The sequence below is a fragment of the Mercenaria mercenaria genome, chromosome 5 (assembly GCF_021730395.1).
Source record: "Mercenaria mercenaria strain notata chromosome 5, MADL_Memer_1, whole genome shotgun sequence".
Taxonomy (NCBI): Eukaryota; Metazoa; Mollusca; class Bivalvia; order Venerida; family Veneridae; genus Mercenaria; species Mercenaria mercenaria.
Window position 1 is genome coordinate 41,839,948 of NC_069365.1, and position 19,215 is coordinate 41,859,162.

Here is a 19,215-nt window from a genome sequence, read left to right on the forward strand (position 1 = left end):
ACTGATAAAAGCAAGAGAACAATTGTTGGTAAGCAAATGCTGTATCTACGGATGCGAGAAAGTGTATAATTTGTAATTAAACATACATAGGTATTTTACTTTGTGACACTAGTGATTGGTCGTAATCGATTTGATTTACACCGACGACCTCAGCCTTATACTTAAATCTCAAACAAATAATATCGATCTTTAGATGAGATGTAATTATTATTATTAATATTATTATACCAGATTTGTATAGCGCCCTTTTCATGATCAATTTCATGTTCAAAGGCGCTTTACATAGTTCAAATGCAGCCACACAGGGCGCATAATTCATCCTCTACTAGTGCAGACACAGAGCGATCTGGCCAGAGGGATAGACTGAGACAAAGCCCCCACGACAGAGAGATCAGATATCAGATACAGGTTTGTCCGGCTAACTTAGCCTAACTCGTTGCGAATAGACAGCCTGGTTCGTTAACGTGCCCAGTGTATAGCACTGATACATGCAAGGATTGCCTGGGTTCCTGACCAGTACACCTCTAGCTGGGTGGGAAACACTAAAAAGCGTTTCTGAAAATTCCCGAGTAGCTGCCGGGGATCGAACCCCCGACTTCAGGATAGGAAGGCCAGTGTGCAAACCATTGAGCTATCCGTCCACCTTGTTTATTAACAATGTTTTGATGCAAAACATACACGCCAATTTCAGATGTTTTATTCTATAATGCACTGAGGTTTATTCAAATTAAATCATTCGTCTTTCATACTTCGTATTCGTACCCATGCAGCACAAGGTTGAGTTTCGTCCATACTGTCGACGAATTGCAAGTCGCATGTGCTGTGATCATCCAATTGCATACATCCGGCAACACTGGCTACACCACCATTTTTACCATATCTACAAACGAAAAGTATTTTCAAAACTATACCTTAACAATTTTTCCGGCTAGATGACACCGTTAAATGTCACAACAAAGTTAAATTTCGCATTTACGGCTAAATATCGCAAGGTTGACGTTATTGTCACTTTTTGCTGGTGTTTCAACCGGAGAGAAAACGTGTGTTAAAGGTGCATTATAAAGACAAATAAATAGACATAAATCTTAAAAAAGACTACACATTTTGAAATGTACTACTAAACATTACGATAGCCGTACAATATTCCCTTGAAATCAACACATGTACAGAGAAACGAATGATTGTTTTTTTGTATTTTCTTAGACTGACATGGGTGGTCATTTTGTCCTATTCGTGTTTATCGCTTTTCTGTAATCGGTCGGAAATTCTTCGGGATCACGTGATTTTAAAATTAATTCAATCGAATATCCGTTTAAAGACGCGCGACAAAATAACTGTATTTCCCTGATGGTAATTATACACGATTAGCATGAAAAAAAATGAGATGTACAAAATTTTAGTTTCAAATTGACAGTGGCATATATTAGGCCAAGACAATGTGTTTAATGTCTAAAATTTTATTCAATTAATGTAGCCATATGTACATACATCAGTGTACTAAGGTAAATTTCAATCACATTTTAATTCTACAGTGTAAGATCATAGTTATTCATTTATATTCTTAAAACTATGCTGAAAAGCAAGGAACCAGTAAACCCTACCTCGCCATGGAGTTTGCGGGGTTCAGGTCTTCAACAGGGAAGGTACGATGGTGTACTAACTTACACCGTTCAAGTGGGTTATCGAGTACAAAGTCAGTCTCTACTCTGCCCTAGAGCTTCGATATAAACTTACCCCGAAGTGTATGACGAGTTTTTCCAGCACTGGCAAACCTGTCTGGTATGCAAGAAGGTTTTTCCAGCACCGACAGAAACACGGGAAAATCCTGTCCAGCATGCAAGGAAGGGCATTGCGTTGCGCATAACATGTGTGACTTCTCTAATTTTAGAAATGAAAGTTTACGTACTGAGCTGTTACAATGTAACTATAATGTGCGCCTAAAGATCTACTTTTTACTCTTAACTCGGCTTTCCCTCTGCTATGGAAACACGTGTGCAACTGTGAATAATCATTGACTGAAAATGTGAACGTTACTTTTCTATATTTCGAAAAGAGCCATGAAAGGGAAATGAATCACAAAAAAAAAAAAAAAAAAAAAAAAAACAAAAAACAAACAGCAATACATTGTACGATAAAGATGAATGTAGAAACTGTGTTCCGTCGTTCATTTTTAAAAAAAAGTTTGAAAATGTCCTAATTATCTTAAACACATCATAGTTTAAAAGTTCTTTTGTTTCCATATCGACATCGTTTCAAATATTATAGGTAAAACTATATTTTTATTTGTTTGTCTGTACTTGAGTGCGCGTTGTATGCGTCGTTTGAATTCATTTTTTTCTCAACACCGGCAATGATTATAATATCTTAATTAACTAATTACAACGCACACATTTATAGATATTTAGTATTATTTACATACTTCATTGGAAGTCTAGTGTATCTTTATCACGTCGGTACCGTACGAGGAATGTCTCGAACAGTCGCACACTTATTCATACAGTTCAAATTACTTATTATTTGAATATTGATTCAGTCTCCTTCCAGATATGAAATATAATCATATTATATTAAAAATGCAATAAAATGTTGTTTGGTTTTTAAAGTAAGATCGACATAATTGTATGTCATGTGGCGACTCTGTAGAACCATTGACCTTCTGTTTGCCTGCCGGATGATTCCTCACATATAATAATTCAACACCCTAACGGATCAGCGACGGTGAAGGACAAGTGATTCGAAGTCAGTGACCTTAATCACTCTGCCAATGAGACCCCTAAACACAATTTAATAGGGTCTAACTGTAAAAATATTCTAGGTTCAGATTAATGTAAACATTACTGAAGCAGAAGGCACCTTAACAACAAAATCTTGCAAAGTATTACTTTATTTCAGGATCACAACTATTTTTTATATCTGTAAAATATTCATCACGATTTTATGAAAGATATAGGTTTCAAGTTTGTTAAACTGTCGAGACATTTCAAAGGCAGTGCACGACACTTTGGGAAGTTCCTTACACAGAGCGTGAAAAGGACTTTTTCATTAAAATATTAATGCTTCCAGTTTGATTCAATAGAACTTTGTTCGACGTTTTATTAGGAAATATCTTAGTTTTTAAATGTTTTGCTAGGCTGAACAAGTACTATCAACATAATATTTAGTAATTTCAATGTATTTCAATTTACTGAATTAAAAGCATTTCAATTGAATATTTCTTCTCGTAAAACGTGCGTTGTAGTCATTTTATCACGTTTCTTCGGTCAGTCTTATAGCACCCAAACCAACGATATATATTTATTATTTCGGCGGGAACGTTTGTTATGTTAACGTCTTTACAGTGACGTCAACTCGAAAATGACGTCATAATATGCCAGTAAGATTGTTATGTTTTCATTTCCATAGAAACAATAGTATGTATATCTGCTTGGAAAATAATAACACTGACATCAAATAAACGGCGTAAATGTTCAGTTCACATCGGCCCAAATCGGCCCTTGGCACTCAACGTAGTAAACAACATCGGCCCAAAATCGGCCTTTGGCACAGAAGTGGTTAACTGAAAAAGTTTGCAGACGAAGTTGCGAAAACACTTTTATTCGGGAAGGGCCTAAATTGTCCTCCCGAAAACTTGAGTATAGCTGCATATTACCTGTATTATAAGAATGATTTTCATGAAGTTTTTTGAATGACAATGTTGAATTCCCTATGCTTAGTTCGTAAAAATCGCAATATCGTTTGGATATATAATATATTTTGCATCTATTTATAAATTATAGCCTCGTTTCGGAGGATTCTTCCGAAAAAATCCGAAGATGCGCAACGGGTTCGTTAGCAGTCGGAAAACATACTTTCGGTTTGATTTTGTTTTATTTGTTGGATATTCTTCAACATATTCATAAATATTTGTCCAGATCCGATGCAGTGGGTCATATTTTCAGAAAATATGATGTATCAGCTAAAAACACTGGTTTTCATAATAATACTCGTTCGGGTGTTAGTAGTAGACCTTTAACAGAGAGATTCTCGCACTCACGTGCTGTTATAACACATTTTATATATGCGTGTTCCGCGGTAAAGCGTAAACGTATTACAGCCCCATAAACGAATAATTCAAAAGGAAATGACGTCAACGTGAAAAAATAACGTAGATTTTACCGCGCATTTCATAGAAGTTCAATGACTTTAAGGGACAATTAATTCATTTACCTGTTTTATGCATTTTATGGTAGAATGGCGTTAGTGCATGTTCTTTTTGTGTAATAACATCTTCAGAATCCCTATCGGGCTAGGGTACCAATAAATCCCTCGGGATTCTTCAGATGTTAAAACACGAAAAGAAAAAACATGCATTATCCCTACAAAATCATTTGCCACTATTTGTTGCAACACTAACACTAACGCTAAATGTCACATTGCCAATTCAAAACTAAGACATATATCAACAATGCAATGTGTGTTTTTTCTTCTTCAAATTTTATTTTATGTAATAAACTTGAATCGTCAATAGCAAAATGATATGGTGTTGTCTTTTAGCCCGACGGAAGTCTTGTATAATTTTTCGAAGGCAACAGACTTAACATGTTATACAAATGTTCATCTTTATACTATTTGCTGGTACATACAGAAACAAGAGGACCGTGGTGGCCCTAATGAATTTCACAGTTTTGACAGAGGGTCACGCAACAAAAATATTTGCGAAAACATCTTGAAATAGGATTAGTAGTTTCTGAGGCTGGGGAAGATTTTAAAAGGTCCACTACATAAATACGGATTGGTAATAACTGCGTGTTTTGGTCGATGGGGTAAACGTTGGAAAGGGTGTCATTGATTATACAGGAATCTAAAACAAATAAAAACAAACAGTAAAACAAAATTATTTGTTTTATTTTTTATTTTTATTATTTTATTTTTTTGGTGGTGGTGGTGGGAGGTCGAAGAGTAAGGGGAATTTGTGGAAAGGGTAGATTACTATTTATTACTATGTACTTAAATGTCAAATTCCAACAAAGGAATACTAGTAGACCCAGGACCAATTAATAGGAAATCATTCATGATTAACTGCAACACGGTACAAAACACAGAATCACTGTTTACTCGTAGGTAAATGGGATGCAGGCGTATGACGAGTTACACAAACAGGATACAATCTCGCGTAAGCCCGCCTTCATATGAACAAGCGTTACCAAGATCAGTGCAGTTCGCAATACTCGCATGTACATCAATATGAGACTGATTGTCTCAACATATCGGTGGCAATGCCGTTTTATGTTGCATACATCATATATTTTCCTATCACAAAAAAATAGACTGGACTATAAGAATATTTCACTGCTTGCTGGTAAAGATGGGAATATCCGGCACTCGGGTAACTGTTTAGGAAATAACGAGGCTCCTCCCGATCTTTATCCGCTGCCAGTGATTGATTCTTTTTCTTGCATGCCTTATTCTTCAATTTGTAGAAGATATAAAGAAAAACGATTTTTTTTCTTTAAGGCACTTTCTTGTTATAGTAGCGTATGAATATACGCATTCATTCATCAATTATAGCACGTGAGTCACCTTACACCCCGGAAAAGCACGGGGAAATCCTGTCCGGCATGCAAGAATTGGCTGGACTAGTTTAGTCTTAAATTTTGACAGAAGCTTTGTATCACTTACGGTAGTATGTTTTTAGTACACATGCTCATGTTTTTGTTATAACATTATCTCAAGCGATCGAAATAGGATGTTGTGCGGATGAAATAAGATGTCGTGATTTCGATATAAGAAATGCACTCGAGATAAGATGTCGAGCGTTCGAGACAAAATGTCGAATACTCGAGATATGACGTCGTACAATCCAGATAAGATGTCGTGCACTAGAGATAAGACGTCGGGCGATCAAAATAAGATTTCGTGCGCTCGTGATAAGATGTCGAGCGCTCGAGATAAAATGTCGAACACTCAAAATATGATATCGTACAATCCACATAAGATGTCGTGCACTAGGAATAAGATTTCGCGCGGTCGTGATAAGATATCATGCTCTCATGACAAATGTCATGCATTATAGATAAAATGTCGTACGCTTTAGATAATATCAATTAGTGCTTAATATAACTTTATCTTTTCTCTCGAGAGTTATGAGGTCATATATTGATCATCTGAGTTTCACAGCTTAAAAAAGATAAAAAAAATTCTCGTTCACTAGTGGCCGTGCTTTTGTATAAATCAAAAGTGTGTGAGCAGTACTATTTTATTATCGTTATGACATTTTAATGCCAAGATATTATATTGAAAATGTAAGCTGTGTTCAACTAATAACTGCGGTTCATCATGTATTCTGATATCGAACACGCAATATCGACAAAAGATATTCAAAGTGTCCTATTTAAACATGTAAAAATAGTAAACCCGTCCATTGAGGAGCCCACCTACACGCTTTTGGTAGAAATACAAGTTCTGTCAAATTACTTGTTTGGAACTGTTTGTTCGATTTAAGAATAATTGCGAACAATTATTGTTCTTTGTATGTTATTAATGGCATTTTGTTATGTTAAATAGCATGACCGTCATGACCGTGACTTATTTTATATGTTTTGTGAAAATAATTAACCGCAAGTGATTTTTCATGGAACAATTCTACTAAGACTGCTCACACTATATGATTTGCAAAAAAAAGATGACCGCTGGTGGCTCCGGCTTGCTTTAACATGTGATTTAATATATATCTGAGCTGTAAAAACTAGAGTGATCGATCTAGAACCATCATGATTTTTGTTTTAAGAAAAACAAATCTCAAGCGCTCGACGTGTTATCTCAACCGCACGACATCCTATCTCGACCGCACGACATCTATACTCGAGCACTCGACATCTTATCTTGAGTGCGCGAAATCTTCGATCGAAAAGAACAAAATCCAACATTTTCATCGTTTAATAACAATTCTAAAGCAAGTGTAAAACTGTTCAAATTTTATTGTCACGGTTAATATGACGAACACGTAACACAAGAAACTATAAAGCCTACACATATGATCTTTTTCATATTCAAAATATATCTATATCAATAACTTATGTTTGGCGCGGCAACATGCAGTTCAGAACACTATATCATTTCTAAGCCCCTCCCATAGTCCACACAATGCATACTCACGCATGCACGCAAATTCTAACTAATCTTATCTCGGGTTCAAAAATATTGAAAGTAATACATAAGTTGTAATTGCTGTTGAACTAACCATAGTTATTTTTTCTTCTTTCGCTGTGCGACATTTAGCATTGATGTTGCGACATATAACAGTGAACAAATTCTTGCGACATAACATTAAAGGTGCGAAATGTAGCGGCAGATGATTTTGCGACATTTAGCAGTTGTTGCGACATTTTATGTCAACCTTGCGACATTTAAAGGTGGTTGCGACATTTAACCGTGGTGCGACAATTAACGGTGCCACACCCTGATATCGAGCTCACGAAAATGCATTTATTGTACACAAGGAAAATTTTCTGCAATTGCGTTATCCAGAATTAATTGTTTTTTTTTCAAATTCATATGGAAATAAATGATCAATGGAAACCTGTTACTAGTTACTGGTTTCATCTCGGCGTTTACTTCTAATACTGATATAGATTTCAGGTCAATAATTTGGTTGAAAGCTAAAAACATGCGGTCTCTGATTAAAGATTCAGTATCTTACCCGCAACAATTTAAAACACCTCCCGAACATTTACACTTTACACAGTGGGGAGCGGGAGCTTTAAACGAGGCTCCCGATTCAAATGTCAATCCCATGAATTCACACGAACCATTATCTGAAATTAGAAGAGCATTTTAAGTTCTTTTCCTTAAGAATACATTTCATAATCTGTTTCCCATATTATTTGGCGTGCGTAATGGTACGCTTATAATTATAATACAGTTTACCTGATGCATGAGTTCTGCAGCGGAAATATTGCACATTTCTCGATCTTTTTATTATATACGCATCTACACTTAAAATTATTATATAAATGTTACAAATTTGTTATTAAGCCTGAGTCAGATTGGAAAAATGGTCGTTAAAGAACCTTTAAACACAACGACATACATGAAATTGACGTTATAAATGACGTCACACACTCGATATGAAATTTGAACGTAAATATGGAAAAAATATTGACGTTTCAGGTTCCATTGAATCGCTGTTTACCTAATGTATATTAGTGTTTGATTTCTTTTGTATTATGTGACACAAAGCGCTGTTTGAAAAAAACGTGTATAGCTGTTTCATTACATGTCGTAAATATTGCTTACATAACGTGAACGTATGTTTGATTACAAAATGTGAATTGCTGCTTGATTACATATCGTGAACTGCTGTATGAAAACATAACATGCTCTGCTGTGTACTGACTTCGCGTCCCGTATGGTGGACGAAACATAACGCCAAAGTTTTATTAAACTGACGCCAACACATCAAAATGAAACGTATCAACACAATGAAATTTAAAAAAAAAACCTAAAATTATCTTTATTTTATTGACATTAGGTGCTTAATAGTGTTAACTATGTAAAATGTATTTGTAGCAACAACTTTATTCCTAAACAGTAAAAAAATATCATGTGTCACAGTGTCTGCACAAGGTATAGTTATAACACTTATTTCATATAGAAGGTAGTCACTCAGTCTATGCACACTTGGGGTTCAGGAACCCCCACGTCCATCCTCCTCCGTCCCTGCCAACTCTTAGCAAATATTTTTATCATTATAACACAGAATGGCTACCACTTTTAATTATGTATAACAGCTGGCAAACACATTACTTTTAAATGTAATGTAAGAAGTCTACATATATTACCATAGTAAAATTAACTCACACGTATGTTTATAAAGTAATTATATCCAAGCACAAATAATTACGTTACTCTTACTTAAAGCACTACCTTAAATTGCGAAACATCTGATGTGCTTAAAAATGCCTGTCAATGACGTCATTCCCTCACAATTTCTTACATTAAAAGAACGGAATTATAATCATTTTAGCCCCTGTTAACCCAAGGCATTGTTACGTCGCGCATTCTGAGGCTTTGTTGAAGAAAGATGTTGTTTTTATGTAATTTATACATTCTTAAATATCAACCCCATGATATTGAATAGACAAACAATTACTGATGCAATATTTTTTTTGAAAATGAGAATGTAATAGCTCTTTAAACGTTGTCAACGTGATAAGTAACGTGAAAATGATCTGAGTTGTAATGTATGGTCAGGTATTCAAGAGTGAAATATATTTCAATTTTTCATGTAAAACAAAACTACTGTAAAATATACTTCACTCATATATTTCAGTAATCTAATGAAATAATAACGCCAAATAGATTTCTGGTCACTAAAGCTATTTAATAAGCAAAATTTTGCCGCTTTACACCAAATGTTAGTGATAACCACACTGTCTGTATTTTTTAGAATTAAATCTCGGACATATTCCCTCTTAAGATTGATAAGGTAGAAACTGTAAAGTGTGGTAATATTAATTTTTGACATTTAGTGTCTTTAATGTCTCCATATGCCTAAACTATGCCTAAACTATATAATTGTTTTGTATCCGTATAAAACAGATTCATTTTAGTACTTCTTTTATATCATAATATAAAAGTAGTACTAAAAAGTATCTAGTGTTTGATAGGAATACAATACAATTATAGCAACAATAATCAAACAGAGGCGAGTGTTCTTAGCTTTCATTTTCTTCGGTTACAACTGACAACATTCTGAATTAGAGGTAAACGACTTCGACAACTTTAGCGGGCAGACAGAGATCAAGGCCTATGCTGACTCGCTTCGCCACGAGAAACAAGTCGCGACCTCTGCCAAACACTTACTTAGCTGGAAGGGAGGACAACCGTCAAACAACTAATGGCAGAGCCAGGAGATAGGAGACACGTCCTCTCAATCTAACAGGGACGTTAACAGAAGTGTTCATGTAAATTATAAAACGTATAATCCGTAATTAAAAGAACTTACTATCACTTACTATCAGGTCCAGGATATTTACGCCAACAGTATGACTCCACATCACAGTATAGCAGCAATAGGTGAATAAAGACGATAAACAGTGCTTTGCTGCATATTGTCCAATCTTATAAAGCGTACGATGTTTGGTTCACTGTATCTGTAAAATCATAAATATAGATCAGGCTAGATCATCCTATTAAATTAATGATTTCCGGTAATTATGCAAATTGCTTCCCTTTTTCGTATATTATTCGGATTTAGATAACATGTGAAATGCGTTAATATACTGTCATTAACTTAATAGTAATACTAGTAACTATGGCACTTGACATTATTTGAAACGAATGTAAATACATGCAAAAATGCCTAAATTGCGGGAATTTTTATTTGATTATGTGGGAACGAATGGGAATGGCGTAAACCCATTTTCTCATTTTTACTTTAGTAAGGAAGAAACGTACATTTTCTTACCAATAATAAGACTACAGTAGCTCTGTAAAATTTATTTTGAAAAAGACAGAGCATATTTCTGAAGACATGAAATTGAGTAGTTGTTACTTATCATATTGGTACATATTTTTACAGTGTGTAACATATCACTGACTTGCAATTTTTCGTTGAATTTTAAAGCCATCTATCCACCATATATTACTCATCCTGTTATGCAACTGAAAAAACATGATAAGTAGGAACCGATACACTGTGGGAAAACGAAGAATGCAACGTCATCATAAACATACAGAAACGAGCTGGCCACACCAAAAATAATATCTCAACAGGTAAGAACCACCCAACAGTACACTTTTGACGACAGTGTTCCATGTTACATTTAAAGCTAAGGTATTTTTTGACAACTATGGCACGAGAACGTCAACACTTGCATTAAACAGACTGCTTTTTTGGACGCCTTTTCGTTAAATAAAGACCTATTGAACCCAAATTAGTATCAGTGACTAGCATAATATTCAACCAGCCCGCCCGCTTAGCTCTGTAGGTAGAGCATTTGGTCTACGGATCGCGGGGTCGCGAGTTCGATCATCGGGCTGGGCGTATGTTCTCCGTGACTATTTGATAAACGACATTGTGTCTGAAATCATTAGTCCTCCACCTCTGATTCATGTGGGGAAGTTGGCAGTTACTTGCGGAGAACAGGTTTGTACTGGTACAGAATCCAGGAACACTGGTTAGGTTAACTGCCCGCCGTTACATGACTGAAATACTGTTGAAAAACGGCGTTAAACCCAAAACAAACAAACAAAAATATTCAACCATTGCTTTATTTTTATGCCACCACTTGGGGTTGGGGGCATATAGATTTGCCCTTGTCCGTCCGTCCGTCCTTCCGAGAATGTTTTGTCGGGCCTAGCTCCAAAAGTATCTTGACGTAGAGTCACAAAACTTTACAGGAATGTTGGCCAGCATGTGTAGTTGTGCACCTGGGGTTTCGCGTCCGGATCCATTCAGTCGTCGTGTAGGAGTTATGGCCTCTGACATGGTAAAAAAATGGTCATTTTAGTGTTGTGTCGCGCCTAGCTCCAAAAGTATTTGACGTAGAGTCAGCATGTGTAGTTGTGCACCTGCGTCCGGATTTATTCAGTCGTGTAGGAGTTATGACCCCTGACTTAGTAAAAAACTGGTCATTTTAATGTTGTGTCGCGCGTAGCTCCAAAAGTACTTGACCTAGAGTCACCAAAGTGTACAGGAATGTTGGTCAGCATGTGTAGTTGTGCACCTGAGGTTTTGCGTTCGGATTCATTCAGTCGTATAGGAGTTATGGCCCCTGACCTAGGTAAAAAATGTCATTTTAATGTTTTGTCGCGCGTATTGTTTTCACAAAGTTGATCTGTGTCCTTTGTCATGTAGTGGGGTCATCTGTGTCCCACTGACACATTTCTAGGTTATTTTATAATAATAACAGTGATCTTTATGAAAATGAAAACTGTATCGGTAATATTTTATTTGATGTTTATATGCAAAAAATGTTGACAGATGATCATGTTAAAAATCTTATGTACATCTCTTAAAAAGCTTCCAATGTAATTTTATTTCCCATTAACCCATTTCTTGTATAACTCCGCCATTCTACATTTAAACCAAACATTCCAATCTACTAATGGATATTTTGAAGATACGAATAATTATTAGACAGTTATTGTATGTTGATAAGGGGAATGCCCAAGTCTATGGACCTGACCAAGATGGGAGGCCGAGGTGAATATCCAAGTTATTGGATCTGACCAAGATAGTAGGCCGAGGTGAATATCCAAGTTAATGGACCTTACCAAGATGGGAGGCCGAGGTGAATATCCAAATTATTGGATCTGACCAAGATGGTAGGCCGAGGTGAATATCCAAGTTATTGGATCTGACCAAGATGGTAGGCCGAGGTGAATATCCAAGTTAATGGACCTGACCAAGATGGTAGGCCGAGGTGAATATCCAAGTTAATGGACCTGACCAAGGTGGTAGGCCGAGGTGAATATCCAAGTTAATTGACCTGACCAAGGTGGTAGGCCGAGGTGAATATCCAAGTTAATGGACCTGACCAAGATGGTAGGCCGAGGTGAATATCACATTGGTTAGGTCTATAGACTTGCATATTCCCGATATTATCATACGGTAAGTGTTTTTTTATGACTACACTTAAAAGCAGCAGAGTATGAATAAGATCACATATAGATTGTTCATAATAAAGAAAATGTTTACAGTCGAAGCATAATTTTAAACAAGCAGATGCTACGAAGTCAAATTTTGATACTTGTCCAGAGCAACTAGAAGGAGTGTCTAAAAATTATCAAGTATGGGAAAAGAAATTAATTTTAAATTGTGCTAGTTAATTCACACCTTAACAGTTTGAAAGACTGAGAAACTTTGGGATGTTATTCATAGATTTTCCTCATCCAATCAATATCCTCAGCCAAATGGATTAGTCGAAGTTTTTGACAAAATGGCAAAAGATCCTGCTATGTCCCAGACCACAATTTTAGGCAGAGGCTATTCAACCTAAAAACGGTTGTGAATGAAAATCAAATTACTTTTATCAATAACTATTGACCATCTGTATCCAAATCACATGATGTGAAAGTAGTAAAAAATCAACTACTTTAAAAAACACAGAAAAGCAACTGTGACAGAACAGCTTTAGCGTGCAAATTTATTGAATTATTACTATAACATGGATTATTGCCTAGACAGCAATTTTTACTCTGGTGTACATGTGTAGAGTCTAATTAGATCTGCTGAAAAGCATCCTCAAATCAATACAAACATTAACAAATAATATCTTAAGCTCAAATACTATAACAAATCTATCAGTAAAAACATCATTTAACTAAATCTGGGACAATAACTATAATTACACAACATTTGCAAAGTAGCAGCTATAAGCACACATACACACACACGCACGCACGCACGCACGCACACACACACATTCACAACAAATACCAACTCATTATGACATATCATATATTGCGGACAAAAATGCATTTTTAAATTAAGTAAAGGAAAGACACTCTGATCATACTGATTTGACATTCAAAATATTATTTCCAGAGATGTGAGTAAATACAACACTCGCACGATATATCAACTCAGTGTGAATAAAAATTACAGAAGGACACAAATATAGATTTTATTCAAATGAAGGGCAATAATTCGGGTACTACTTATTTAACTTTCAAACATATTTGCAGTGATGTAGATATAAATATAAACAAACCACTACACCAAATATCAACCCAATTGTGATTAATCATTACGAAGATAGGGCTTAAGCAGAACAGAAATTGCAGTTTTAAATTAATCAAAGGACAATAACTCTGGTCATACTACATCAATTTTCAAAACAAAAATGTAGAAGATAAGAAAATAGCTATTGTAAGTAAACGCAAATAACCACACTAAATATCAGCCGAATTTTATTAACCATTACAAAGATATCATTGCGGAAGTACAAATGTTTTATTTGATTAAAGGGCAATAGCTCAGGTCGCACTAAATTGATTTTCAAAGGAAGTTTAAGTGTAGTTGCTTTACAAGAATAAAAACATTCATGCCAGAAATCAAGCTATATTGACCACTCTTAACCAAGATACGGTTGTGAAAGCACAAAAAAATGCAGTTTTGAATTCATTAAAAGGCAGTTACTCAGGTCATATGTATTTGAATTTTTGAAAATGAAGGACAGCAGCTCGGAGTAAATGCAAACATAATAACCAGATATAAGGACAATGTGACCAACATTACTAGAATAGCCACAATATCACAGTTATTTGCCTTTGGTTGACAATAAGGAAGTGGTTACGCGGAATTATAGTTCTTCTGTTTGATGGTGAATATTGGTGAATTTCTGAGTGAAAGATCTGCAATAAATGGCATAATTGAATAGAGGAGATGTGAAATAGTAGGTACATGTACAATTTGACAGAATGAGAATGTCAGAATATGCATAACATGACTTTTTGATAGGGGCAGTTTTGCCTGTTTGCGGCCATCTAGAGGGTATTCTTCATACGCAGGTGATTTGGTTTAAAATGGTGGAAAAAAGAGCCTGTAAACCCCATGTTTGTTGTGGCTGATTTTTTTCTTTTTCTAGTTCTGCTGAGTTCAGGTATTTCTAGGGGTCTGGAATGCATGCAAAATTGCAATAGTGTCCAGTGTCTATATGGAACATATAGTAAGAATAACTGTGGTCTTATGCCATATGGTTGCGGTAGACCAGACAGATATATGCAACTTGTTTTACCAGACTACTACATGTAATATTACTTTCCCCTTTAACTTGAGTAAACTTGCAACAAAAAGACCAAAATCGGTGGCCTACAAGACAAATATTTTTTTCGGAAGCCCAGTGGACTGCCAATAAATATTTTTTTTTTGTAATTTCAAAAATACTGTTCAGCCTAAAATGTATGTATCTGATTGCTTGTTTCTGGGCAATAAATAATTGCCACGAAAGAACAACAAATACAATTAAGATAAATATTTTATCATGAAATACATTGCCTTTCAATCTATGAATTATAAGAGACTGTGCGTATTGTGTCTACATATACTACAAATACTATACAATTATTGCCTTTTGGTGAGGTCGATATGTGGATTTATCGATCTGATAAAAGCGATATCAAACTCGGGCGTATTATCGACCTGATAAAAGTGGACCCAACAATTGTTTTATTATTAATTCCAGCATACTTATAAGTATAAAAATTCAATACAAATATCTGCAGTCTTTGGTCATTTTTTGTAGTAAATTGTGTACGACTTTGCATTGTTTTGACGTCATACCATGATGACGTCACAGGTCAATACGTGGTTCTGCCTCCGCCTTTGAGTCAATATGACTTTTTATCAAAGATCATGTGACTATATCTAGACCAATCGGAAGGACTATAAATACAGATTTAATAACAAAATAAGTTAAAGAAGCTACAACTCAATCTTATAAACACCATTTAAACTCAAAATATGGTTATATCACTGGAAAAGAAAATTGGTGCTTATGCAAATATCGACTAGATCAGACTGCGGTTAGGCTGATAAGCAACTGCATTCTTCTTAAAATGATGTAAAGTAATAACAGAAACACATGAATGAAATTAGTATTAATATGTACACAAACAAAACATTCTTCTATTTAAAATATCGAGACAGGTTTTTGCACCATGCGTAATCAAAGAATGATTAGTAAAAATTACAATAAGGTTTACGTGCGTTTGTGCATGCATGCGTGCGTGCGTGCGTGCTTGTTTAATGGGGTTGAAGCTTTCTCTCGCTCTGTCCTTCTGGTATAATGTATGAATGCACATAGGCTTTTCAAAGTGTCCAAAATAGATAACAACGTATATGCACAATCTTACTACCAATCTTAATGATATCTGATAAGAACAAAGTGAGGCTTATTTAAAATCTAATCTTTTTTCCAGCTGTCGCTATCGTATGAGCTTTTCTTTATAAGTAAGAGTTGCATATAACTTTATCAACACTTTAATATCTTTTTTACGTACAATTTATGCTAGTTAAAAACCTATGAGATTGTTCGTAGAACACAGTACCAAGCAATATAATAGCAAACTCGAATCTATTGAGTCTGTTCTAGGGAGGTAATGATACGTGCCCAGTCAAGGTTTAAGCTAAATACTGTTATACAAAAGGATTGAATTGACTTTAAATGGTTCAACAAATATAACTAATCTTAGCCCAAGTTCGGGGAAAGTATAAGTATTACCGAATGGCTCCTTAAGGCAACTTTTGCGATATTTAATGAACTCTGTAGTAAGAAGTTACTGTGGAAGCATAGGACTCATACAATCACAAACGAAGCAGACTCGGTTTGTCTGAGTCAGTTCATGAGAGATAATGAAATGTACTACACCTGTCACGATCCCTAGCAGCGGTTTAAACGGTATTCTACTTTCTACACAAGCACTGAATGGTCTCCAAAAAAACCAGAAAATATAGCAACACTAAGTTCACTATCTCAGTTTAACAGAGTAAACATAAACGCATCAGGTTGCGTACACATGCTTGCCTAAATAGGTCCAATATCATATTACTATCTAGGCTTGCTATAAAGTAACTCCTCTAACCAAATTTATATTCGGCGTATTACAAAGACATTTGCAACTTCCGCAAGAACGGGATAAAACACTTCAGTTTGTAGATATTATGGACACAACTGCTGTTTAGACTTTTGCAACGAAGGTCATATAACACTTAGATGTTTATTCCTTTCCTATTTAAACAATAATTTAAGGAATAGCTAAGATAAATTGTCAAGAATCATATGACGCATAAAAATATTCTGAACGCAATTTCCATATTGGACGCATATCTATATTCTAAACACAATTTGAGCATGCTTAGGTCAGTAGGGAAAGCGAAAATGAGTAGTGAATTTGATGTCTGGATGAGGCGTATGTTCCCCGCCACGATTTGATAAAAGATATTTTCACTGAATGTCAGATAACTCCCCATTTCAATATTTTCCATGTCTCCGATGATTTTCTTTAATATGAAGACTTTTGTAAGAATATTTAATGAATTATAAAGACAAAAATAGTGTAAGGACACCATCGGTAACTCTTTTTAACTCTCAGGGAAGTCAGGGAAGCATAATTTGCCAAATTTGTCATGTAAAATAACACGAAAATAGACAAAATTAGCTGTCGGAAATGTGGGTGTTACTAAAATCATATGATAAAGACGATGTTAAAACATGAATCTAGTACTATAATTGATATTAATCTTTTCTAAAATGATTGTTTTTCTCTTCTCGACAAATCATTACACGCGCGTATAATTGATCCGTGGTGCCGGAATAATTTGATTTTCGAATGTCGCAAAATCGGTAGTCAGGTACGTTAAAAACTTTTTATTGTATACATTGTGACTAAATACTCGCTAAATAATTTTTAAATTGTGCATAAAAAGTCCTTAGGTATGCAAATTTATTTTAGAAAGACATTTACTATTCCCTGTGATTAAATAAAACTAATAGATTTTAGGATTTCCAAAAGTTTTTAGTGTTACGATAAATAAGGTCAGGTACGTTAAAGATTTCAGTGAATAATTTATTTATACTGTAACCATTGTTCAAATGATTTCGTTTTCTTTGTATAAAAATTTAATAGGACCAACGGATAAGCATTTAATAAATCGTTTTATGTTGTAAAATCTATTTGTATGACTCAAAGATTAAAACGACCGTCAGGAACGTTAAAGTCAGGTACGTGTACTGCATCGTTCTAAAACGGGAATTAAGCGAAATACTTGCATCTTTCCGGTAAAAAATGGTACATTCGCGTATTAATTGTAAATAACATCCGCCGGAAATGCGTGGTTTCAAAGAGTTTCAGTGCGGTAGACATTCAAATTGAAGAAAGTTTAGAGTGAATTTTGAATCGAGGTTAATCAAGGTAAGAAATACTTCTTCATATATGAATAATGTTTTGAAAGAAAATATAAACATCATTTAGTTAATTCAACATGAAATTTAAACCCTACAATTTCTGGATTTTATTAATAAAGATTGTAAACATTGTTTAACGTACCTGACCGATTCGTTAACGTACCTGACATATATTTTCAGGCGCTTGGCGATGGGCAAGACTAGAGCCGAGTACCAAAAGGAGTATCGAGAAAGGAAGAAGCTTCAAGATAAAGATTTTCTGAAGAGAGAAAGGCAACGAACTAAGCAGTATAAGTTACCTATAAACGCTCTAGATAAAGATAAACAAAATGAACTTAGAGAGAAAAACAGGCTATGGAAAAGACAAAGTAGAGAAAGAAAAAAGAATAAAATACAACAAGAGAAAGATCGAGAACGAGAGGAAAATACCCAAAACTGTGAGACACAAACAAATAGCCATGAAGAGCATTATTCTGAACGGACAACAAGAAACAAAAGTAGTCAATCAATGATGGTAAAAATGAGTTTTGAGCCCAGGAAACGATCACAGAAGAGATCTAAAGCTCTAAGAAAAGCATCAAGAACGATTGAGACTCTGGAAGAAAAAATGAGCAAGCTTACCAGAGAAAACAAAAAGCTTCGGAAGCGACATGAAAGAGCTACAAAAGCAAATCAGAAAGCAGTAAAAAGTACTCCTACACAAAATGAACAAACAGCAAGCACACCGAAATCAAAAGCAAACCGAGAGATACGTGAACTTGGACTTACCCCAAGAAAGGTACCAACTAAGATAAAAAGGAAGTTTATAATGGCTAATGCTATGATTGCTGAAGTACAATCTACAAGAAGAAGAATAAAACCCAAAAGAAAAGAAGAGTTGTTGCCAATATAGTCAGTGGAAACATTATAAGAAAGTACAGATGCCTTGACTTGATGAGCAAAGAAACAGGCATAGCACGAAGTGTATTGAAAAATGCAAAATCTAAACGATTAATTGCTGTGTCGAGGAGAAGAAAGGTTCTAGAAAGAGAAAGGATAAAGAAACGCGTAATTAGCTTCATGGAACGAGATGATGTAAGTGTAAATATGCCTGGGAAAAACGACTGCAAGAAGACAGAGATCAAAGGCGAAAAGCAACAAGTCCGTGTCCTGACTGACTATTTGTCAAACATAATATGAAAAGTTTATAGCTGAGAATCCGGATATAAGAGTGTCTAAATCTGTTTTCTGTCGTCTCAGACCAAATCACATTCTACTGACAAAACTTATAACAAGAAATACATGTTTGTGTAGCAAACATCAGAATTTTGCTATGAAGCTTGAA

The 19,215-nt window shown here is 35.1% G+C and overlaps 2 protein-coding genes across 2 annotated transcripts; one reads left to right on the forward strand and one right to left on the reverse strand.

Moving 5' to 3' along the window:
- Positions 1 to 707: 707 nt before the first annotated feature.
- On the reverse strand, positions 708 to 7,784 carry LOC128557474 (beta-microseminoprotein-like). The gene is made up of 2 exons (XM_053544855.1): positions 7,679 to 7,784; positions 708 to 880 (listed from the first exon to the last, which is right to left on the reverse strand). Exons 1-2 carry the CDS (start codon positions 7,771 to 7,773, stop codon positions 733 to 735), a joined length of 243 nt encoding a protein of 80 aa, XP_053400830.1. The 5' UTR covers positions 7,774 to 7,784; the 3' UTR covers positions 708 to 732.
- Positions 7,785 to 18,081: 10,297 nt separating this feature from the next.
- Positions 18,082 to 18,783, forward strand: LOC128557306 (uncharacterized protein DDB_G0286299-like). The gene has a single exon (XM_053544564.1). The coding sequence runs from the start codon at positions 18,082 to 18,084 to the stop codon at positions 18,781 to 18,783; it is 702 nt and encodes a 233-aa protein (XP_053400539.1).
- Positions 18,784 to 19,215: the final 432 nt, after the last annotated feature.

Bases quoted from the DNA above. Each gene is read 5' to 3' on its own strand.
- LOC128557474 (XM_053544855.1), bottom strand. From the start codon at position 7,773: ATGGGATTGACATTTGAATCGGGAGCCTCGTTTAAAGCTCCCGCTCCC. The intron at 881-7,678 runs GTAAGATACTGA...TTTCGTTTGTAG, and splicing joins GGTGTTTTAAATTGTTGCGG to ATATGGTAAAAATGGTGGTG.
- LOC128557306 (XM_053544564.1), top strand. From the start codon at position 18,082: ATGGGCAAGACTAGAGCCGAGTACCAAAAGGAGTATCGAGAAAGGAAG.